Source organism: Emys orbicularis, chromosome 6 (genome assembly GCF_028017835.1).
Source record: "Emys orbicularis isolate rEmyOrb1 chromosome 6, rEmyOrb1.hap1, whole genome shotgun sequence".
Lineage (NCBI taxonomy): Eukaryota > Metazoa > Chordata > Testudines > Emydidae > Emys > Emys orbicularis.
Genome location: NC_088688.1, coordinates 71,240,334 through 71,264,811, shown reverse-complemented (window position 1 = coordinate 71,264,811; position 24,478 = coordinate 71,240,334). Strand labels below are relative to the sequence as shown.

At 41.9% G+C, this 24,478-nt stretch overlaps 1 protein-coding gene across 1 annotated transcript in view; it reads left to right on the top strand.

The window, feature by feature from the left end:
* Positions 1-24,478, top strand: part of MCC (MCC regulator of WNT signaling pathway) — a 229,200-nt gene that overhangs the window by 161,430 nt on the left and 43,292 nt on the right. The window contains exons 7-11 of the mRNA XM_065405951.1: positions 14,330-14,476; positions 14,826-14,915; positions 15,501-15,649; positions 19,550-19,690; positions 22,063-22,159. Of these exons, the coding sequence (XP_065262023.1) occupies positions 14,330-14,476; positions 14,826-14,915; positions 15,501-15,649; positions 19,550-19,690; positions 22,063-22,159 (624 nt within the window). The remainder of the gene's footprint in view (positions 1-14,329; positions 14,477-14,825; positions 14,916-15,500; positions 15,650-19,549; positions 19,691-22,062; positions 22,160-24,478) is intronic.

Sequence of the window (24,478 nt, the reverse complement as noted above, 5' to 3'; positions counted from 1 at the left end):
AGAGGCACTAGAACAAACTGATAAATTAAAGGGCAGTGAAGACTAGATGGTAAGCATCCAAATGTGCTAAGGAATTTAAGAATGGATTGGCTGAGCAGCTCACAATAGGCAACTTCTAATTAAAATCACACCAGAGGATTGGAGGATAGCAAATGTTGCATCTCTTTTTTAAAGGTCTGGGGAATTACAGATCAGTAAGGCTATGCCTACACTAGAGACCTTACAGCAGCACAGCTGTACCAATGCAGCTGCGCCATTGTAAGATCTCTCGTGTAGCCACTCTGTGCTAACGGAAGAGAGCTCTTCCATCAACTTAATTAAACCAGGGGCAGTAACTATGTCAGGGGCACACCCCTAAGCAACAAGTTTTGCCAACATACGTGGTAGTGTAAACATGGCCTAGTCTTACTTGCTTATCTGATAAATTAATGTAAATGGTCGTTTAAAAATAGAATGAATAGAACTTACATTATTCTAATATAATAGGGTCTAACCAGCATAGTTCTACAAAGGAAAATTATACCTCAAAAATCTATTAAAATTCTTTAACATGTCAGCACAATAATGGATTAAAAAAAAAACAGCTGACATAATTTATTTGAAATTTCAAAAAGATTTCCAGAAGTGCCTTACAAAACATTATTAAGGAATCTCAGAAGTCATGGAGTGAAAGGATCAGAAAATAGATAAGTGACAGAAAACAAAAAATAGGACTAAATGGTCAATTTTATTCATGGCAAAAATGCCATGAAAGTGCCGTGTGAACCAGGACCATATATATTGTGTTTAATATACTTCCTAATTATCTGCAAAAGCAGGAGCAGTGAGATGGCAAAACTGGCAGATAATATGTAATTATTTAGGTCAGTCAGCACTGAAAAAGTCTTCCGACTGGTTGAGGAGAAACATTTGGGAAGGGGAGAGAGATTTGGGATGGGCAAGAGGAAAGGGAGTAGGGATTGAGAAGTGGGGGAGAACTAGTCGAGGTCCAGAACACAGAAATTTTAGGGGAAGAGAGAGAGGCAGGCAGGCAAGAGGAAAAAATGAGAAAATAAAAAAGCAAGCAAGCAAAAACATAGAAAATTCAGAGGCCGAACCCAAAAGGAAGTCAGAATTTTCAGAGTGGAGGAGAAGGACCTGGCATGGCACCGGTGGGAACAAGATAGAAATATTTATTTAATTAATTTAGAAAATAAGGCAAATTATATTTTTACAGTGTGAATTTAGTGCTTGTGAAAGGACAAGTACATCGAAGGCCAGTCCGCACCTCAACCCTTGTCTGAAAGGATGGCATCTAGGATGCTGTGTGTGCAAGAGAAAATTTCCCACTGTTGCTGGCAATGGTTCAGCTCCAAAGGGGTCAGCAACACTGGTAGCTGTCATAAACATACAGCTAAGGGTAGCATAAAATCCCTCCTTTACCTGTGAAAGGTTATGAAGCTCAAATAACCTGGTTGGCACCTGACCAAAAGGACCAATAAGGGGAGAAGATACTTTCAAATCTGTGGGGGAAGGTTTTTGTTTGGTGATCTCTTTGTGTTCTCTCCGGGACAGCGAGGAACCAGGCAGGGAAAATACATCTCCTAAAGCCATACCTGAACTAAGCATCTAAGATTACAAATAGTAAGTAATAGGAAGGAACTGCATTAGATTATCTTTTGTTTTAGCTTGTGAATTTTCCCTAGGCTGTTTTTAAGAATCTGATTGGGTTTTTAGTGTCCTAGAAACCCAAGGGTCTGGTCTGTGCTCACCTTGTTTGCTCTCAAGCCTCCCAAGGAAAGGGGGTGAATGGGCTTGGGGGAATATTTTAGGGAAACAGGAACTCCAAGTGGTCCTTTTCCTAAATCTTTGTCTAACTCACTCGGTGGTGGCAGCGATACCCTTCCAAGGACAAGAAAGAATTTGTGCCTTGGGGAAGTTTTTAACCTAAGCTGGTAGAGATAAGCTTAGGGGGTCTTTCATGTGGGTCCCCACATCTGTACCCTAGAGTTCAGAGTGGGGAGGGAACCCTGACAGTAGCTCTAGTGTAGATTGCTGCTAGTGTTTTTAATGCCATGTTTGTAACCATACTCAGAGCAGGCCTAATCAGTTTGGAGTTGAAAATGCCTGTGGTGGCCAGTCTACACTAGGACCTCTAATATCCTGAACACCTGTGGAGCTGAACTGTTTAGACAAGGACTTAGGAGTGAGAGCATAGTTCAGGCATTCTGTCAGCTCAGTCCTGGGCGTCTCTGCTGGGACTTCTAACAAAGGTGCTGCATACAATGGTCATTTTTTTTTGTATGCATGTGGAAGCCTCTCTGGTAGAAACTGAGACCATTCACTCATTCCACATAAGCCATCATAAAAGCTAGCAGATGGTGACAATATTAAGTTATTTATTGACCTGAATTGGATTCAAATCAGTGACTCTAGAGGTGAAGAGCCCTGAATCTTTGTCTCTTAAGCCTACGACTCACTCCACAAAACAAGTCAACTTAGTTGTTTAGAAAATGCTAAGAAAACTCTTCTCAATATAAATTTAATAGATGTATCTCCTTTTAGCTCCCAAATGCAACTAAGTCACTAACTAACCTTTGGGTTAGGACACAACATAAGAAAATCAAAGACAGACTCTAGATTACACTCACAACTAAAAATAATTTTCTACCTTTTTCATTAATTCAGGTTTATTAAATATGTTTGTTAAAATATGTTTTTGAATACCACACTTAATATGCAGAACAATTAGTTTAATTCCCCTTGGAGGAGTCTATTTATTATACGTGACCGTGTCAGGAACACTATGTAATTGTTGCACTAGAAAGCATGTTTGCATTTATAATGTAACCTATGTCCATAGCTGCCGCACAATAAGTGTTTTCTTTGACCTGTTAAATATTTTATATATGCAATCCTGAACCCAGAGTCACTTCAGATTATTTCCCCCAAGGAAGTGGGGGGAGGAGACCCTGCCAAAACTTAGTTTTTGTTCTGCATAAATTAAATTGGATAGAGAAAATAACTGAAGCTGATCAGATCAATAGGTCTGTTACTTTAGCCCCATGTCTGTAATCAAACAAAGTGCTCTCAATAGGTTTTCGGAGGCTTGTTAGAGTTTTAATTAAATTAGGTATTTAATGCATTCAGTTAACAGATTGTGCCACTTTGCAGAGCAGTAGTTAAGAAATGACATGCATACGGATTTTTGTTTCTCACAGGTCATTAGTAAATGAGGCAATTACTTATTTCTATAGGATGCCCATAATGTAGTTGCTAATTTCACAATGCAGAGGTCTACCCTATCTCTGAGTGATATAGCCATCCTAAAGTAAACTGTTTAAAGTCTAGAGGCAGCTATTGCCAGTAGAAAGTGTTTTTTACACACACACACACACACTCTCTCTCTCTCTCTCTCTCTCTCTCTCTCTTTGAATAACTTTATACCCATCCCTCCCCGAGCCTCATTGGTCGTATCCATAGCCAATGAGCCCAACAGACTGGGCAACCAGGTTCAACCCCTAAGAACAAAGAGGCTTGATCTCTGGCAGAAAAAATTATTCAACTGCTAGTCTCCAATTGAGAGTGGCCAATCACCAGGCCCTACTTGGCTATTATGTTTATAACATTTGGCAGTTTGTGGACTCGCTGCCAGAGGAGTCCAGGAGGGAGTTCCTGGCTATTCTTCATGAGGGCAAGACAGTGATGAGGGCTGCTTCCAAGCAGCCTTAGACACAGTAGACTTTGCAGTCAGGACCATGGCTTCAGACATATCCACGAGGAGACCATCGTGGCTGCAATCATCTGGGCTGTTGGTGGAGGACCAGTTGATCCAGGACCTCCCCTTTGATGGCCTGGCGCTGTTTACAGAGAAAGCAGACCACAGATTACATGGCCTGAAAGATTCTAGGGCTACTTTACGCTCCCTGGGCCTTTACATGCTGGCGCCCAGAAGAAAGTGGTTCAAACCACAGAAGACCCACAGATTTAGTAGTCAATCCTGATCAGAGCCCTTCCGCAAGAAGGGCAAGGGCTATAAATGTCGACAGGGCCAACCGCCAGCCTCCTCGGCTCACTCGAGCTGTACCGGCCACCAGCCGGGTAACAAACAGGCATTTTGAGGGTGCACTCAAGGGCGACCTCCCAGCCTGTATCCTAAATCCAACACCCCTTTTTATTTTCCAACCATTTATTGCCCTACCGCCCTGCTTGGGCTTCTATAACATGAGACCAGTGGGTGCTCAGTACTGTTGCAGGGGGGTATACCCTCCAATTCAAACCACACGGCCTCCATGTTCTATGTCAACGGACAGGGGGAGCTTGATCATCGGCCCTTTGTCAGGACTTCTGTATCCAGCATCCTATCCACCTGGAAGCCTTGCATTCCCCGGCATCCAGAACGCGCTGGCAGATTGCCTCAGCAGGTCCTTCTTCTCTCACCACAAGTGGTCCCTCCACTTGGAGGTCGCCAGGATGCTCTTCCAGAAGTGGGGAGTTCTCTGAGTGGACCTATTCACCACCAGACAGAACAGAAAATATCACTGGTTCTGCTCTCTGCAAGGTCTCGACAGCAGCTTGCTATCCGATGCCTTCCTCCTGTCGTGGTCAGGCGACCTGATGTACGCCTTGCTGCCAGCCCCACTGATCGGCAAGGTCCTCTTGAAGATCAAGAGGGATAAGGCTCTAGTCATTATGATCGCTTTGGCTTGGCCGCGCCAGCATTGGTTCGGCACACTCATGGACTTAGCAGTGGCAGCCCCAGGGACACTCCCCAGCCACCCAGACCTGCCCTCTCAGGATCATGGACGATTCCTGCACCTGCACCTCACCTCTCTCCACCACACGGTGTGGTTGCTGCATGGTTAAATCCTGAGGCACAAGCCTGCTCTATTCAAGTATGGCAGGTCTTCCTGGAAAGCAGAAAGCCCTCTACCAGGGCAATGTACCTGCTAAAGTGGAAGGGCTTCTCCTGCTGGACGTTGGAGCGGAATATCTCTCTGATCCATTCATCTCTACAATCCATCCTAGATTGCCTGCTTCACTTAAAGCATTAGGGCCTTGTTTATTCATCGATCAAGGTACACTTATCAGCCACATCAGCATCCAGGGTAGATCAGTATTCTCCTATGAGATGACGATCAGGTTCCTGAAGGGCTTTGAGAGGCTTTTCCTGGAAGTTCAGGACCCAACTCCCCAGTGGGATCTCTACCTAGTCCTCTCCAGACTCACTGGCCCTCCCTTCGAGCTTCTGGCTTCCTGCTCCCTTTCACACCTGTCATGGAAGGTCGCATTCCTTGTAGCTATTAGCACAGTGAGGCGAGTCTCCAAGAATAAAGCCCTCGCATCGGAGCCCCCGTATACTGTGTTCTACAAGGACGAGGTCCAACTGCATCCCCATCCGACCTTCCGGCCAGAGGTTGTGTTGCACGTCCATGTCAACCATGTCATCCCAGTGCTCTGTCCAAAGCCCCATGTGTCCAACAAGGAGAGGCGTCTGCACAACGCAGATCTACTCAACTCTTCATTGCAGTAGCTGACAGGATGAAGGGCCTCCCGATGTCTTCTCAGAGGATTTCGTCCTGGATCACCACCTGCATCCATACTTGCCACGAGATAGCACAGGCTGTGCCTCCACTGATAGTGAAGGAAAGTGAAGAAGGAAAGATGGTTATTCACCTTTTGTGAGTTCTTCGGTTGTTCTTCGAGATGTGTTGCTCATGTCCATTCCATGACCCATCCTTCCCCCGTCTGTTGGAGTTCCAGCAAGAAAGGGGATGGGGGAGCTGGCGGCACCCCTTCATACACACGCCATTCCAGAGGGCACCAGAGCCAGTCCCCTATAGATACCACTGAGGGAAAAACTTCTGGCACTGGTGCATGTGGTGAGCACGCACACCTACAATGGAATGGGCATGAGCTACACATCTTGAAGTACAACAGTTATGAAAGGTGAATAATTGTCTTTTATGCAGTGCAGCATTGTACAGTTAAAGGGTACTCCAACTTCGCCATGAGCCTGCAGGATACACACAATTTACATTTTGCATAAAATGGAGCATTCTGCTGCTGGTCTTATCTTCATTATCTTCCTTCTGTTAGGGAGAGACAGGCCCCAACACTCGTCCGCAAGGATCAGTGTGAAGCATTGCATGCTGGGACTTATAATCTTGTATCAAAGATTACAAGAACTGCAGAATGCTTGGTAGAAAGCTGTAGGTTACGTAGTGCACTTTGGCCTCCCTTGGTTTACAGTCAGTATGTAAGGTTTTGTATGTATATTTATTCTCTGAAACATTTGAGAGAATATTTTGGCACCTTCATTAAATGACACAGAAGGTTCTTTTCTGTTTTTCATCGTGTGAATTCCTGATCCATACATCCAGTCCATGCTCAGACTAGTGCTCCTTCCCCATCCCATTGAAAATGACTGCGCCCGGGTGTGGCTGAAAAGTCAAAGACCCAGAGACTGGAAAAGGCACTGGCCACTCAAGACACATTTAATTGTCAGAAGACTGAGTCATACACTAGTGTTGCATTCTTCCATCCTGCATTCCAAAAGTGGCGACTAAGGGGGGATATGATAGAGGTCTATAAAATCATGAGTGGTATAGAGAAAGTAAATAAGGAAGTGTTATTTACTCCTTCTCATAATACAAGAACAAGGGGCCACCAAATGAAATTAATAGGTAGCAGGTTTAAAACAAACACAAGAAAGTATTTTTTCACACAACGCACTGTCAACCTCTGGAACTCCTTGTCAGAGGGTGTTGTGAAGGCCAGTACTATAACGGGGTTCAAAAGGGAGCTAGATAGATTCATGGAAGATAGGTCCATCAATGGCTATTAGCCAGGGTGGGCAGGAATGGTGTCCCTAGCCTCTGTTTGCCAGAAGCTGGAATTGGGTGACAAGGCATGGATCACTTGATGATAATCTGTCTGTTCATTCCCTTCAGGGAATGAACAGACAGATTATCATCGGGGCACCTGCCATTGGCCACTGTCAGAGGACAGGATACTGGGCTTGATGGACCTTTGGTCTGACCCAGTATGGCCGTTCTTATGTTCTTATCCTACCCACGTACAAGGCTTGCATTCTGCGTGAATAAATCAGAAGGCGGGGAAATGGTATGCAATATTTTGTTGCATATTTTGCAATATTTTGTTATGCTTAGTCCTGCTTATAGTAGAAAAATAATAATTGGAAAGTATTAAAATTGTAAAAGAGACTTCCATTTCTTAGGGAATTATTGAATGATTAAATAATCAGGTCACTGGTCAAGGAGGAGGGAGAAATGGTGTTGCACCTGACACCCTTTTTATTTAAAGTTGGATTAGGTACTAATGCACTAATTATCTCTTAATCAAAATAATAGAAAAGTGACACCAATTGAGAGTTCTTGGTCATACTTTATATTGAGGGCAAATTTATAAATAGTTTATAAAGGTTTAAACGATGTTTGACTATATGGATAGTCAATCGTTATAGAACTCAAGTCAATATGTTGCTTATAACCACTAGAACAGGGGTAGGCATGTGAGCTGATTTTCAGTGGCACTCACACTGCCTGGGTCCTGGCCACCGGTCCAGGGGGCTCTGCATTTTAATTTAATTTTAAATGAAGCTTCTTAAACATTTTAAAAACCTTATTTACTTTACATACAACAATAGTTTAGTTATATACTATAGACTTATAGAAAGAGACCTTCTAAAAACATTAAAACGTATTATTGGCACGCGAAACCTTAAATTAGAGTGAATAAATGAAGACTCGGCACACCACTTCTGAAAGGTTGCCGACCCCTGCACTAGAACATATTCTACTGATGTGCTTGTAATTATCTATAACACATACAACTCATGTCTCCAACATACTTATATACATCTATTAATCATTTATGAATGCTTTATAAATGCAATCTTAATATAAAGTATGGCAGGGTTTTCTGTCTCCCACCCTGTTTTCATTTTTTTTTTCATTCAGTGGTTCTTAATTGTGTTTTTTCCCCTTCTAGTCACATCCTCTGCATTCTAAGGAAAAAATGTTAGAGATACAATTGTACAATTGTTGCTTTCATTTTTACTTGTGTTACTAAGCATTATTTAATATTAATAAACCTAATTAGAAATTACTTACTACTCCAATTAGAATAGTAATGACAGTATTTACTAGCAGGGAACACACATATATATAAAATAAGTTTCTCTGTAAATGAATTTAGTATTCTTAATACATACACTAATCTTGAGTCTCACAATTGGGTTGCCCTGTCTACTAGATATCATGGATTCAGTTAACATTTTGTTAGTGTGAAAACTTCCCCCATAATTTGTGCTGTGTGCACAGTCCTTCCCCAGTTTACTGCCTCCATCAGTGAATGTTCTGACAGTGTTCCCCGCTCAAATCACTGCTTTACTAAAGCTATCTTATGCCTGGTTTCTCCTTGAAGAACAATCTACAAGACTCTGAAAGCAAACAAAGAACCAAAAACGGATCTCCTCCACAGACAACAGTGCAGCCTCTCATAAGCCACCCTCCCCGCCGAGAAGACACTCAATAGACTTCTAAGAAAGAATGCAACCTCATGCTGTCTGAGAGCATACTCACTATACCTCAGAAGTCAGAGGCCTTTCCTAAGCTGTTACTTGCTATCTAAGAGGATGCTTAGTGGGGGCCCAGCTGCTGCTGGTATTGTATACCTAAGTTAGTAACATGAAGGAAGCTCTAAATGGAGAAATCCCAGAAGTCATGAACCAGCTTTTGAACAGGAAGACTGTTTCTGCATTACTGGGCCCTTGCCTCTGCCAGGAGGAAGATGGATTCCTGCATCACAGTGGAGTCAATCATGTTAGACTTGTTGCTTGCAGCATTAGATTTTAGACAACACAGGCAAGTACTGCTTCATCTAACTCAGCCCTTAGAATTTGCTTGAACACACAAGACAGTTGGCTCAGCTATTAGACACTTTCCTTCAGGATGACAGAAGATACACCAGGATACAATGTATTTCAGCAATACTGACATCCGGCTATGTGGTATAGCAACTTCCATCATATGTCATACCTTTCAGGGGTGCTGGAACAATTTGTATAGTGGGGGTGCTGAGAGCCACTGAACCAAACTGTGCACCCTGTCTGTAATGGAATCCACTTCAAGCCAGGGGGTGCTGCAGCACCCCCCGTATCCCTAGTTCCAGCACCTATGGTACCTTTTATATGGCCACTCTTGCGTCACACAGGGCTATCGTCAATATATTATCCTAGGCGAAAGGAGCTCATGGCTTGGTTAATGGGTATCTTTTCATTCCCATAGTGAGGTTCCACTTGTACACCGTATCTCTTCTCCTGATTACCAGAAGAGCTGGGGAAATAAATGGGATAATAATAAATTATCCAAGTACAAATGAACTGGCCTCACCACCCCTGAATTGCAAACCGCTGGAAGTGTGAGCCTTTGATTTCCCAATTCACAGTTCTTTTACCTTGGAACCCAGTATTACTCCAAAACCTGACCACATGGAATTTGACTGCACTTTGTGATTATTCATCCATTGACACTCAAACCACTCAGAGATACTAGGGAAGAAATGATGGTTCGGTTAGCCCATGAGTCTGGGAAATAATTTCAGAATTGGGATACCAGCTGCTCTGCTTATTGAACCAGAAGTATTTGACTTTCTGTGAAACCTCTTCCACAAGGCTTCACATTAAGGTCATGAGCCACGTGAGCTCTTGTAATCTCTCTGGAAGCCAAGAGAATCTAGCCATTTATCCTCCTTTTACCTAGTTTGTGAGATCAGTAACGAAATGGAATTACATTTATTTCTTTGAGCTCTCAGGCAACTTTCCTTTGAGCTCATAGCAGACAGGTGACTATTTCTTTTTCCTATGTTCCCTGTTAGGTGAGTAAATGATCTGAGAGACCAATATACCCAACAACCCTTTCTGCAAGCTTTTGTTTCCCAGAGAAATCTAATTTTTATCGTAGGCTCTTAATTTATATATCGTAGGTACTCTCACCATCTCTTTGTCCTAGACCTAATCATTTTAGAAGTCTTGGAGCTAAACAAGTCAAAACTGTGCAGGCTCTTAAGTTCGGTTCCTGTAGTACAGAAAACTTGAGTTAGACTGTTAGATTTGGTCCTTCTCATAGTTACAAAGGTGTAAATCAGGATTATCTATGTGGAAGTCAGTGGCGTTACACTGGTGTGCGTAGAGTTGTCTGTAAACTTGGTCACACCTTGCCACCCAAAAAATATGCTTTTAACTGAATCTAAGATATAGAGGTATTAATTAGGTATGCTGGTCATCAGATTTATACACATGTACAAATAAAATTCCACCAAGCATCACGTTCACTCTGAGCCCTCTATTGGAGAGAGAAGACCTTGCAAGAAATCTGCAGGACAGCTACTAGAACATCCCCATTTTCATTCCTAAACCAGGCTCACTTTTCGTGTGCAAGTGGGGTTCTGCAAGTGTAAGTTCTGTTATTTGCACAATGAGTGAAAGTGCTGAAAAGTGTACGTATAGGTGGTTGTCTGCATATATTTGAGCGTTCATGAAAAGAGAGAACACTTTGGAGATTTGAAAGTCTTAGTGGATTTCTGAGCCTCAATGGATGCTGTGTGTGTTGCTCAATAGATGCTGCTTAACCATCCTGATCTTAAATCTTTCACCTCCCTCCACACCTCACCCCAGTGTTCTGCTTCTCTCCCCTCCCGCTCTTAACTTCATGCTTTCTTTCATATTGCTCTCAAAACTTGCCATGGCATTCCTCTTCCATCTCACCAAACATCCTCAATTTCTTTCTTTAAATCCTTCCTCAGAACTCATATTCTTTCACCTTGCTTTCCACCACTGACCTCCAATACTGTACTATCTACACCATCCCCTGGTGCTATCTCAGTATCAGTCTAGAAAATATCAGAACTTGTAAGATGTAGTCTCAACATAAAGTCGCTCACATTATTTATTTTAACCCTTTTTCCTAGCTCTTCTTTTGTCATCTTCATTTTCCATTTAGGTAAGGCACAAAAATTTAATGGAAAGTTCTGGTGCTATATAAACAATATTTTTCTTCTGACATTGTAAGCTCTTTGGGACAGGGACAGTATCTCTAGGCGTATCTTGTACACGACTGAACACTCAGTCAGAAGTTAATCTACACTATATAATGAAAATAAGTAACAGTGCTTATTTGCCCCAGTATTGAGACTCCAGATTGGTGGATGTAGAGATGTAAGAGGCTAGGACAATTTTAACCTTGTCTGTAAATTAGTCTTCTCATAATTCATACATCCACCAATCCAGAGAAACCACCTCCTATAACATTTTTCTCTCTCGATCCCTCTTCTCTGGTCTTCCTTTATTTTTTCTCTAGAATTACCATTACCTGTAGCTTGGACAGTTACTTTCTGAGGAGATGGTGCATTCAGCTCTATCAAGAAGGTTTTGGTGACCAGAAATAGTTAGCTGAGCTGCCTCTGGGTTCTCCAGTGGGTGGGGCAACCCAGTAATGAGATTTTGGATTGGTGAATGTATGCATTATGAGATCACCTATTTCCAGGTAAGACAAATTTGTTCTATTTAGCTACTCAACATTACTATTGAGTACTCAACATTACTATAAATTCACTGCAAAATGGACACATTCTTATTTTCATTTACAAATTGTAATGATTAATTCAGCCTGTAATCTACTCAGCTAACACTCTGGATTTGTATGTAAAAAAGAGACCACACAGTTCAGGGTTGTTAGTGCTCTCTTTTTTCACTTTTTGTTTCTGAAACAATATTGAAGCAGTTAATAGTGTACATTGATGGTTAGGCTGTGCTCTGAGTTTTTGACCATGTGCTTTCCTAAGTAAAGCTGTTTTCCTGGCTGTGGTCTAAACTTGGTTAATTTTTCTTTCTATTACAAATATTGTTTTACAAATCCTTTACAGCAGTTCACTCTGTAATTGTGATAGATCAGTAATCACTGCTCGATAATAAAGTATAGACCAAAGGAAACGACTCTGGTTCAGTGTTTGATTGCATTGTGAGGAGCTCTATGGAACATTGTCCATGTAAGGTGGCTTTAAAAATGTATGTATGAGACTGTGTACACAGCATCATGAGAACAGTAGTGACCACTGTGGTTAAGATTTCAGACACTTTTCACTTTAACCCTCTGTTTTTAGTTGCCTATAACTTTGCAAAACTTTCAGTTTTGGAACCGAAATCTTCCAAGTTTGGTCTCTGGCCAAAGGTGATTTTTTTTTTTAAGTTTGAACGAAAACGGTACAGAATATTTTGAATACAAGGAGAAGGGGAGGAAATACTTTTCTCATAGATACAGTCTTTTAAAAACATTTCGCACAGCTTTGCAGCCTAAATAACTGGGGAATGAAAGTCAGAGTTTGGCATGGAGATAGCCTTGTTAAGAGAAATGCTCTTGTGTATGTTACTAAAATTTGATGTGGATTTGACTGAGGTCTTGTCTACACTGGTGGTTTGGTTTGGTTTTTTGCATCAGTGTAGCTGCTCTAGTATAAATAGTGACATGCGTGAGCATGACCTCAGTGCAATTCACCAGTTTCTATACCAGTGCAGCACTCCTACCCTAGAGGGTTGCAGTAATGCTGTTATATCGGTGTCAAATGTGTATGTAAACCCAGCCTGAGTTACCAATTGAAAATTGTTTGCCGTGGGTGGGTGTTTTACATGTATGTGCCCAGCTAATTTAACTGTGTAATGAAAATGTATTGAAGAGGTACATGTGCTGGCCTAAGGGCTCCACAGACATGTTTGACTCCGTTTCTCTGGACCTTGCAAGATATAAAGGGGTTGAGCTATTGGATGCACTTTGTGTAAGGTTCTTAGCGTCCCATTCTGGATGAGCCACCAAGTTATTCCCACAGTTAGCCTTTGTAACCAGAGTTCTTATTACTGCTACCTTCATCCTTCCCTCTCTTCTTTTCCCTTGTATTGTTTGTTACACTCAATTATTTTGTCTTAAATTAGATTGAAAGCTCTTTGGGGCCCTTGTCTTCCTATGGGTCTGTACAGTGGACATAATGAGGCCACCACTCTTGATAACAATGCTAAAAATTAATAACAATAATAATGTACCTTAAGAGCTCTGGAGCTGGGAATGCCCAAAACCTTAATGCAACAGCCTTAAGTTTGACTGAGGGCTTATGCTTGAAATATTAACCTATGTTTGGTGCTAATATATATTTATGTATAAAATCATACTTGTACAATGGTATAGAAATTGTAGTCCGAATTTTACAAGTTGGCTGTGAGATAGGTCATACGCAATTCAAACATTACTGCATTTTTTAGAATTTTTGGCAAAATATCAGTTGTACATTGGCTGTTCATTGTTTTAACAGACTCCACACGCAAGTTAAATATGTAAGTAAAAATAAACTATTTGTCATTCAGGGAATTTTCCCCTTCAAACTGGGGAGGGTGTTTTTTTCCCCTTTTCCTTTGATGCCAGGATGCTAGTTCTGCAGAAAAATGAGCTCTGTTAATTTCCCCTATGGTATAATTGCTGTGTTCAAGCCGACCATTTATTCTTTGTTTGTTAAGTATTATTCTGAGGTAAACTCTATAATCTCTTACCCAGCAATACCATTTGGCTTCTTCAAGCCTTTTTTTTCTTAGCCCTAAAACTATTTTGAGGTCAATTCTGTATTTCTTTGGCATGTAATGAGGACAGTGCAGTTTTTTACAAAATGTGTGGTTATTTAGAGCTTCAGCAAACGGTTGGTTGGGTGCTCTTTCTAGAAGTTCCCATTCTTGACATTACTCACTCCGCGGTGCTCTATTTAATTGTAGTTTTCAAAGTATTAATAAATTATTTACGTTTCAATTACTTTGGCCTTTTAATGCAGTGAAGTCATCCTGGGATATTTATGCATGAGAACTATTTCATCAGTTTTAGAGCCTCTCTCTCCAGCCATTGAAGACTCTAGCAGTAGGATCTTTGTCTACTTACCATGTTCTTTACACTTGCTAATCTTAGTCCAAAGCATTATTTTAACTTCATTCCAAAGAAGAAGATTCTTATACACATAATATTGTTGCATTCAAGGGATTATATAAAATAAGCTGGAACGAAGAATTGTTCTGTGTCAGCAGAGTTGGGTATTTCCACACTGAACTAGTTAGAAGGGGCTGGCAGTGGGGGAGAGTCCTGAATCAATGCCCACTCCTCCACAGTGAAAGCCTTACAATAATCAGAATTTCCCTGGTCTTGTCAGTCAGTAATCGTCAGTTGGATGCCAGAATAGGGGAAAGAGCTCGCTCAGTATCTAAACAATAAAAGTAAAAAAAGAATGTTACATTTGATTTTAGGTTCGGGAACTGCAAACACGTTTACAGAGCATCCAGGCAACAGGCCCATCCAGTCCAGGTCGTCTCACTTCTGCAAACCGACCCGTGAACCCCAGTACTGGAGAACTGAGCACCAGCAGTAGCAGCAATGACATTCCCATTGCCAAGGTGAGCTGTTGTGTGCTGCAGTGATGCCTCTTATTATCTGGAAGAAGCAGACTTCATTGTGCACAGCTGCTGTGCAGGCATGCGATTAACTGGGAAGTATCATCTAGAATCCCAGGGGTGTTTTCAAGGGCCCTAAGCGGGCCCATGAACTCAAGCTGCAGGAAGAGATAAAGTGCTAATAATTTTAAGTCTCTCTTAGTCACAACACAGATGTCAGCTTTCATTTATCAACTTAACATGGGATTTCCAAGCACGGTGAATGTGTGAATGATGATGCATTTTGCATAGTTGTGGAGAACATGGGGCGTGGGATGCCTGTCTGTAACTTGTGTAGCTTTGTGGCTTTTAGATTGCTGAACGAGTGAAGCTCTCAAAGACAAGGTCAGAGTCTTCATCGTCTGACCGACCTGTCCTAGGATCAGAAATCAGCAGCATAGGGGTGAGTGCTAATAATAAATCAAAATAATAAACTGCGCACACAGCTCATCCTAACATGAGTATTGCAGGAAAGAGCCAGGGGTGACTGTTATGTTGTTAAAAACAAAAACAGTATCTTACTATTTCAAAGCTAATTTTATGGAAAATATTTAACAGGAGAGAGAGAATAAATGAATACGCTTGTGTAATCCCCAGTTTTACATTAATGTAGTCCATGCAGTTGCCATAAATTGGTGGCCAAGGACCTAATCCTTGAAACCCTTGCTCATCTGAGTAATCATATTGACTTCAAGGGGACAATAAATATGAGTGAGGATTACTCACATAAATAAGGGTTATGCAGCTGCACCCCAAGTTAGACATCTCTAGAAGAGTAGTATATCAAATTCTGCTCTGATAACACCATGTAAATCCAGCAGAACACCATTGCTACTCCTGATTTACACTTGTGTAACTGAGAGCAGTATTTGGCCCTTTTGCTCAGCTTTCTTGAAAGTATAGATGTTCTCCAGAGAGCCTGAGAATCTACAGTATTTTTAAAAACTAGCCATCCACTCACAGCAGGTTTATTATTCACCCTGTGCAGGTGTCTAGCAGTGTGGCTGAGCACTTGGCCCATTCTCTCCAAGACTGCTCCAACATCCAGGAAATCTTTCAGACGCTCTATTCACATGGATCTGCTATCTCTGAAAGCAAAATCCGAGAGTTTGAAGTGGAAACAGAGAGGTTAAATAGGTAAGATGGAAGGTTAGATGCACTTGTAGTATTTTGCCTAGTATTTGTTTTGTTAAATTGATTTTATTTTCATTATTGCCTGTCACATATCTTATATGTTCATGCTTGACTCCCAGTTCATCTCTGGCAGCTCCAAATAAATGTGAAACTTGGATAATAAAGAGGTGATCTTAACATACATTAACAGTTTTTTCTACGAATATGATAATTTGAACATGTATGCTAAGGCCTGTAATGGATTTGAATCTCTCTCTGTCCTATGTAGTAAATAAACCATTTATTTCTCATGTCTTTTCATGTCCAGAATTCTAAACTGTGGTGTGTTCCCCATATCCCTGAAGCATGGAGCAGACCAGTAGATATGGCATTTTTTTTCTAAAACATACAAACGTTATTACTTAGGACTTGCATGACTACTACACCATTCTAGAAACAGGGTATTTTGTTTTCTGCTGGGGTACCTGAATAATAGTGTTCAGAATCAAATTGTCTCAGTGAGTGTGCTCATTTTAGGTGAGGTGGAAAATGGGTGTATTGGTTGATCACAGGATTAGTCGTCAGTGTGATGCAACCATGAAAAAGACTAATGCAGTCCTGTGATGCATCAGGCCAGGTATTTCCAGTAGAGATGGGGGAAGTGTTAGTACCATTATACAAGGCACTGGTGAGACCTTATCTGGAATATTGTGTGCAATTCTGGTCTCCTGTGTTTAAGAAAGATGAATTCAAACTGGAACAGGTGCAGAGAAGGGCTACTAGGAGGAGCTGAGGAATGGAAAACCTACCTTATGAGAGGAGACTCAAAGAGCTAGGCTTGTTTAGCCTAACCAGACAAAGGCTGAGGGGAGATATGATTGCTCTGTATACATAAATCAGAGGGATAAATACCAGGGAGGGAGAGGAATTATTTAAGTTAAGTGCCAATGTGGGCACAAGAACAAATGGATATAAATTGGCCATCAACAAGTTTAGGCTTGAAATTAAGCAAAGGTTTCTAACCATCAGAGGAGTGAAGTTCTGTAACAACCTTCCAAGGGGAGCAGTGGGGGGAAAAACAGACTGGCTTCAAGACTGAGCTTGATAAATTTGTGGAGGGGATGGTAGTGTGGGACTGCCTACGATGGCATGTGACTCATCAGCAACTGCCAGTAGCAAAAATCCCCAATGGGTGGTGATGGGACACTAGATGTGGAGGGCTCTGAGATACTATAGAGAATTATTTCCCAGGTATCTTCCTGGTGGGTCTTGCCCATATGCTCAGGGTCTAACTGATCACCATATTTGGGGTTGGGAAGGAATTTTCCCCTGGGTCAGATTGGCAGAGACCCTGGGGGTTTTCCATCTTCTTCTGCAGCATGCAGCACAGGTCACTTGCAGGTTTAATCTAGAGTAAATTGTGAATTCTCTGTAACTTGAAGTCTTTAAACCATAATTTGAGGACTTCAATGACTCGCCAGAGGTTAGGGGTTTGTTACAGGAGCGGGTGGATGACATTCTGTGGCCTGCGATGTGCAGGGAGGTCAGACTAGATGATCATGATGGTCCCTTCTGACCTTAAAGTCTATGAGTCTAACAGTATTGCTGATATCACTGGACCTTGTACTGTATTAGTCAAGGCCTCATGTCTTATTAATTACATGAGCTCAAAATTATAAATAAAAAATCCCAGAATTATGTGGCACTGCACTCCCCCTTACTGCTTTTCCCAGTTCTAGTCCAGTCTAGTATGCTTTTTATTTGACTATTTTGATATGAATTAATTTTATGAAAATGCTCCCCCTTCTTTTCAGTGAGCTACAGAATTTTGTATTGCCAACACAAACATTGGAGAAGTTGTCAAGAGAGTTAGCTGGAGCTTTTGACAGCTCAGTAGGGAACTGCTGGGACTTTGGGCAACCTAAAAAACTCAGGGTTTTATTCTGGCTACCGAGGAAGGGATGCGCTCACCTTTTTCCTACCCCATTTACAGGTGATGAGGGGGTGACTTCAAATTTTTGAGAGGCGTGATTGGTGTTGATTTCCTTATTCCATACCTAAGTAAATCTTTACAGCAGTTAGCTGTACCCTGCTGCTACATTCAGCAATGATGGATAAGTACGCAGCTTGATGTCTCTGCCAAAATGATAAGCAGTGAGGTAGTCAACAATGTTGACATTTAAAGTATTAGGGCTTGTTTATGTGAACACATACTTGGCAGCAAGCTGTGATGGAAATCTACTTCACACTAGCCTGCCCTGCACTAACTGTCCATGTGGATCTAGTTGGTGCACACTAAAAGTTCCATAGTACGCTTTGAAGCAGGGTATATCCGTGCACACTATGGAACTTTTGTTCTTCTTCGAGTGCTTGCTCAAGTCCATTCCACTTTAGTAGTGCACCATTGCCAGAGATTTTCCCCTCAATAGTATCTGTCGGGCTGGCTGTAGTGCCCTCTGGTGCCGCGTGCTTATGCGCCAGTGTAAGGGGTGAGGCCAGCCACACACCCTCTCAGTTCCTTCTTACTGCCTGTGACGGTTGCTGAAAATCTCCTCTTGCTTTGGCAAGGTGCCTATGAGTGCTTTTTTCTTCCCTGTATCATAGTTTAGTCTGTAGTTTAGTTATAGTGTATTATAGGGTAAATAGGGTTAGTGTAAATAGTACCACCTCCCCTTATTGTTAAGGGGATTCCTTCACTACCGTGGCTGGGCGGCTCACTACCACAAGATGACTTTTGGCCCCATTGAGAGCTCTTAAAGCGGATAGCAGCTAACCTGGGGCTAGAGATTGAGGATCTTAAGGAATCATCCCTCGGTCTCATTGACGTTCTGGCAGCAGCAGTTCCATCTAAGGTGGCCTTCCCCATTAATGAGGTGGTAATGGGTCTGGTCAAAGGCCTGTGGCAGACCCCATCTTCTCTGCCTCCCACTTTGAAAAGAGCGGAGAACGAGCCTTATTGGGGAGATATGACTACAATTTGTGGGACTCCTTGGTCAAATTTAAGGACTCTAGGCAGGAATTCTCAGCCCTCTTAGACAAGGGGAAGAATGTTGCCAGAGCCTCTCTCCAGGCAGCATTAGTTGCCACAGACATGGTGGTGAGGACAATGGCTTCTGCCGTCACCTTGAGGCAATGATCTTGGCTTCAGTCCTTGGGATTCCCTCACTATTTTCGGAGTAGATGAACACAACACTGCACACCCTGAAGGACTCAAGGGCACTACTCGGATCCCTGGGCCTCAATGCTCTGTTTGCTTCTAGGAAGCACTTCTGGCCCCAGCAGCCACCATGCTTCTCAGCTCAGCCTCCAAGACAAGAACCCTATAAAAGAAAAGGGAGAGGTTACTAGCACCGTCAACCGCTTCCATCCACCTCAACCTCCCAGCTGGGGTCTCATAGGTACTCCGGTGGACCCAAGCAGGACTTTCGATGGTGCACCCCAAGGCGCTATACAAGTTCCTGTCGGACTGCTGGGTGCTAAATACAGTGGCAGTTGGCTATACCCTGGAGTTTTATGCATTGCCTGTGCCCCCAAAGAACTTACAAGTTGATTTAAGACAAGATACAAGTGTGACCAAAAGGTAGGAAGGCAAGATAGAGGGAGGATAAGGATAGTAGTAATAAGACCACGCTGTTACATAGGCTTGCTGCAATGAGAAAGCAACAGAGAATTCAAAAAGGGATGTTTTATTCTTTGGTTGGTTCTTCAGTTGTTTTTTTAGTGGTGGGGGATTGTCCCAGGTCTAAGTAAACATCCTCCTTGTTCTTGTCACAGTACATGGAACCGATGGATTTAGCTGTAGTACTTTAAAATACTGCCAGCCAAATGTTCTTTGACATTCTAAACTGGGATCATTTTGGTGTTTTCAAGACAAATAGACCTCTGTCTCTGCTTGAAAGTTAAACATTATTTCCTTCTCTACAGCCGTATTGAGCACTTAAAATCCCAGAATGACTTGTTGACAATAACGCTGGAGGAGTGCAAGAGCAATGCTGAGAGGATGAGCATGCTGGTTGGGAAATATGAGTCCAATGCCACGGCACTCAGACTTGCACTGCAGTACAGGTATGTAAATATGTGGCCTGGGAATTTGAGCCTGAAAAGTGAGGGGACAAGACTTGCTACAGAACTTTAGGACATAAAGCTGCTGTTCTGCAACAGAACATCCTGCTTCTGTTCCATTCTGGTGTGAGTAATAATGCACTGGCTAGATAGGTTCATGAGGCAGCTACATTTAGTTATTGTCTGATACGTAACTCAACTGTAGTCAGAGGCGTTTCATCAGGGATGAATTTAGCTCTGTCACACTAAATAGCTTTACCTCTTCTTTTTGGAAATACAGAATGAAGATTAGAGTTAGGGAAGATTTGTTTAGTTTTTCTCCCTCCTTCTCATATGTACATGAAACAACCTTTGCAGGTTTTACTGAAGAAAATAAATAAAGAAAAAAGTGATTATGATGATAATAATAAGCAACTTGTGATGTTAATATGATGGACGTTGCTGGGAATATTTTTCCAATATTTCTTCAGCGAGAAGAAATGAGTCAGTGTCTGAGAAATGTTAAATCTGTGTCTTGCTCTATTTGAAGTGTGTTGGGTGCTCGCAGTCCAGTGTCCTCATCACATAGGCAGCCATGATCATTAGCCATCCCAACAAGAGGTTAAGGATTCAGTAGGTAAAATGACTGAACTCCACTCTCACACTCTAGCATCCCTCCAGATGAAGGTTGGGGCACTCTGGAGAAGCACTGTGAAGAAGCTTGTGCTGGAGTTGCCTGTGCTTTAGCTGTCTGTTGTATAAATAGAAGACTTCAGTTTCTCCTACTGTCAGTCTAGCATCTTTCACAAGCTTGATGGTATAAAGAAAGAACTCCTATTGACTTTTGTGATTTAAGTTGACTTCTGTAGGAACTGTGAGGTACACCTCTCAGGATTTGGTCCCAAATAACTATATTTGCTTTAAAATATTTGTAAAAAATGGTGTCTCTGGAGCATTCTTTCGACCATGACTAATTTGGGGCAAATCCTGTTCATTTTGAAGGAAGTTGACCTTGAATAAATTTTATATATTACATATTAAATAAAGCAGAAATGAGTGGTTCCCAGGTACGTTCAGTAGTGATCTCCTTGCAGTGGGGAAAATGGGTTTAAGGAAAGTCTTGGACAGGGGATTATTTTTTAACAGAGAATCAGAAAAACATAAGTATTTTGGTAAGGGTTTTGAATAACATGGAAAATTGGAAAGGCAACTTCACAAGAAATAGCCTCCACTGTTGGTCAGATTACTGTCTTGTATCAGCCACACTTCTGAAGAAAGATAAGCTCAACTCTCACTGGTCATTCCACCTTTCCCATTTCCTATTCAATGAGTTAGGGCCAGCCTGGGGACAACATTCACAGGCTGCATATCTAAGGGGAGGCTTGTTGACCATTGGTGGGAGAAACCACATTATCTGGGATGTGGAAGACCCAAGTTCAAATCTCCTCTCTGGACCAGTGATTTGACCCCAGGGCTTCCCTCTTGCAGCTGAGTGTAGGCTATTCTGGGATGGGTCCCTCTTAAGCTCTCTTACTGAAGCTTTTCTATTTCCTGTAAATAGTCAGTCACTGGAGCAGGACTTGAACTTGGGTCTTCCCCCGCTCAAGTGAGTGCTGTAACCACCGGGTTATAGGAGGGCATTCCGGGGTGGATCTCTTTCTATTTCTCCTGTTGACACTGATCCATTTTGTGTAAAATACTTAAAAAGTCAGTGGTCCAGAGAAGGACAGAACGACTCTCTAAGGGAAGACCCAAGTTTAAGTGTGAAATGTTTCATTTGACCCAAAACAGGCTTTTTGTCAACTTCTTCTATTCATTGAATATTTCCAAAAAGTTCAGATTTGGCCTGACTTGAACCAAATTTTTTTCTGATTTTTTCAGAACTGCCATTGAATCAAAAAATCAATTACTGACACAGCTGTAGTCCTGTAATGTCCCTGCTATCATACAAATAGAAAGGAATAGCCTAGTTCAGTGGTTCTCAAACTTGGGCCGCCGCTTGTTCAGGGAAAGCCCCTGGCAGGCCAGGCCAGTTTGTTTACCTGCCGCGTCCGCAGGTTCGGCCGATCGAGGCTCCTACTAGCCGTGGTTTGCCACTCCAGGTCAATGGAGGCTGCAGAAAGCGGCGCAGGCTGAGGGACGTGATGGCTGCCCTTCCTGCAGCCCCCATTGGCCTGGAGCAGCCAACTGTGCCCAGTGGGAGCCGTGATTGGCCGAACCTGCGGACACGGCAGGTAAACAAACTGGCCCGGCCCGCCAGGGTGCTTACCCTGAACAAGCGGCGGCCCAAGTTTGAGAACCACTGGCCTAGTTCTTCCACCACCGCTTATCCAGTGTTGATCTCTGATGTTGATTCTCCTGTCTAAGTTGCAGATATTGTGTTTGTTTTATTTCAGTGAACAGTGCATAGAAGCATACGAGCTGCTGCTGGCTTTGGCAGAAAGTGAACAGAGTCTCATTCTTGGTCAATTTAGAGCTGCAGGCGTTGGTTCTGTTGGTAAGATCTCAATGAGTCACTCTCTAAATCCCATTCTGCACTTCAGTTAACATTTATCAGTTTACAAGGGCTGGTTGCAACAGTGAATCATCTCCTGACAGTTTGTTACCCACCAAATATGTGCTTATTTTCATGTTTTCAACTGAATAAATAAAATGTTTGACACACATAAAAATTGGGACTGGAACTGAAACAAACTATTATAAGCAAGTTAAAATAAACCATATATGGTATTATAGGAGATGCATCTTCTGGACTTGTGGGATTACTTTTGTTGGGCAATAACCATATACCAAGCACAGTGATTAAACTGATACCTCCAAGCACCCAAGCATGCACTTCACATACTGAATGCAGTGGTTTGGGTTACGTAATTTGCACTTGCAATTACCACAGTTGTGTACATAGCCACAGTATTTGCCCACAAAAATTGTGTTTCATAAAAATCTGGTCTTAAATCTGTACTCTCAAATATACCATAATGCAGATAAAATACCACATGCAGTCTTTACCTCCAAGCTCCCAGGGTACTCTTGTGTTTTAACATTTCCTTCTCATGTTTTACTGCATGGACTGAGGTTTCGGCCTCTGTTTTGTGTGTTGTTCTTTTTCATTTTGTTACTCAGCAGCACACACTGACACTAGTTAACACTGCTATTGAAAATGTTCTTTGGTGGATGGTGCTTTCCTAATAACAGAGTCAGCCCGTTTATTAATCCATTTTCAATATGGTACATGCGAGTTCTATGCACACAAGTCACATTTTCTGTCAATAAATAAATGTTTTCACTGTGAAACTAACTCTTAGTTTTACAGAGGCTCATTCCTCTTACTGATGGGAGGGAGTGGTAGTAGTAATCTTGGACCTTGCTTTGGGGGGAGGGGAGGGAGAAGGTATATGAAACCTTCAGACAGAAAAATAGCTTTCCATACTGTGCTGAGACCTAGACACTGCCTTTAGACACTAATTTATAGCGCCAGCTTCTCAAGAACCACTGAAATGTAAACTGAAAGCTTTTAAGGACCAAACGACCAGCTGGTTTCAGAGCCACAAGACGGATGAGTTCCACCTCTTGTTTCTGCAGGCTAGACGCAATGATCCACAGTTACTACGCTGTTTCCAGGCAGTTTACTTTGCATCTCTCCTAGTGGTTTGTGCAAGTCTTTGTGTAGGTGTGTTTCTCCTTGCAGAGTATGTCATGCAGGAAAGGTCGCAGCAGATCATTTTTTTTTTTTCCTTTTTCTCTAGATTCTAGCCCTTCCTTTTGGTAGTCTGGTATTGAATTTGTACTGCTGTTTCTTTATGAAAGGGCATTAGGAGCAAGTGTGTATTAGGCCTTAGATTTTGCTAGTCAAGAAGTAAATCCAGAAAGGAAAGTATTAGTTTTCTTCTCCATGTTCAGGTTATAAAAGAGAGGGTGTAACCTACATTTATATAGGTGTCTACCGTCAACTTTTTTTTTAATAGTAGCATTACCACTCACACCCTTTAGTGGAGACTGTGCCAGCGTTTCCATCATAAATCTTGTTTTTCAGGAAGTTATAGCTTGGCTGTGAAACTTTATTTCACTGAGAAATTTAGTCAGAAGAGTCTTTGCCTGACAAAAGTTATTGTTTTGCATTAGTTTAGTTTATATTTAAAGTTAGACACCGAACAACCCCTCCCCACGATCCTGAGAGCCGTCTCATTATATCAGAGAAATATACATTTTCCAAATTTACACAAATCCCAGAATGTCTTTATTAATGATTTGTCTAGCACCACAAATCTGGTTGTGATGGTTTGTTTGTTAAAATAATAAATTTGGTGCCAAATCCTAATGCCTTACTCAGTCCCTTGCAGGTAAAACTACCATTGGCTTCAGTGGGAAACTTGCCTGAGAACTGACCAAATAAAGTCTGAGTAAGCACCTCAGGATTTGGCCTGTGAACAGAAATGTAGAATAAGACACTGAAGTCATATGTACCCAGTTCTGGATTTTCTCTACATCCTGGTATTTGAGAGAATGATCATAACAGTCTCTGGTGTCAACCACCAGAAAACCCAGAACAGGGATGAAAGGGTTGGGATAATATTATGTTGCTTAAGTTTTGTATGTGATTATTTTATTGAGTGTGTGTATAGTGTTAAAGTTTTGATAGATGGGGAGAAAAGCCAGGAAGTACAGTGTGAAATCGTGCATTACTCTTCCTGCAACTTCCATAACCAGTAGATTGATTGATTGAACGGAGGATGTTGCACAACTCATCACTTTGAATTTCCTGGCATTTTCTGCTTTTTTCTTTTTTTTTTCTTTTTATTCTTTATTTTTTGA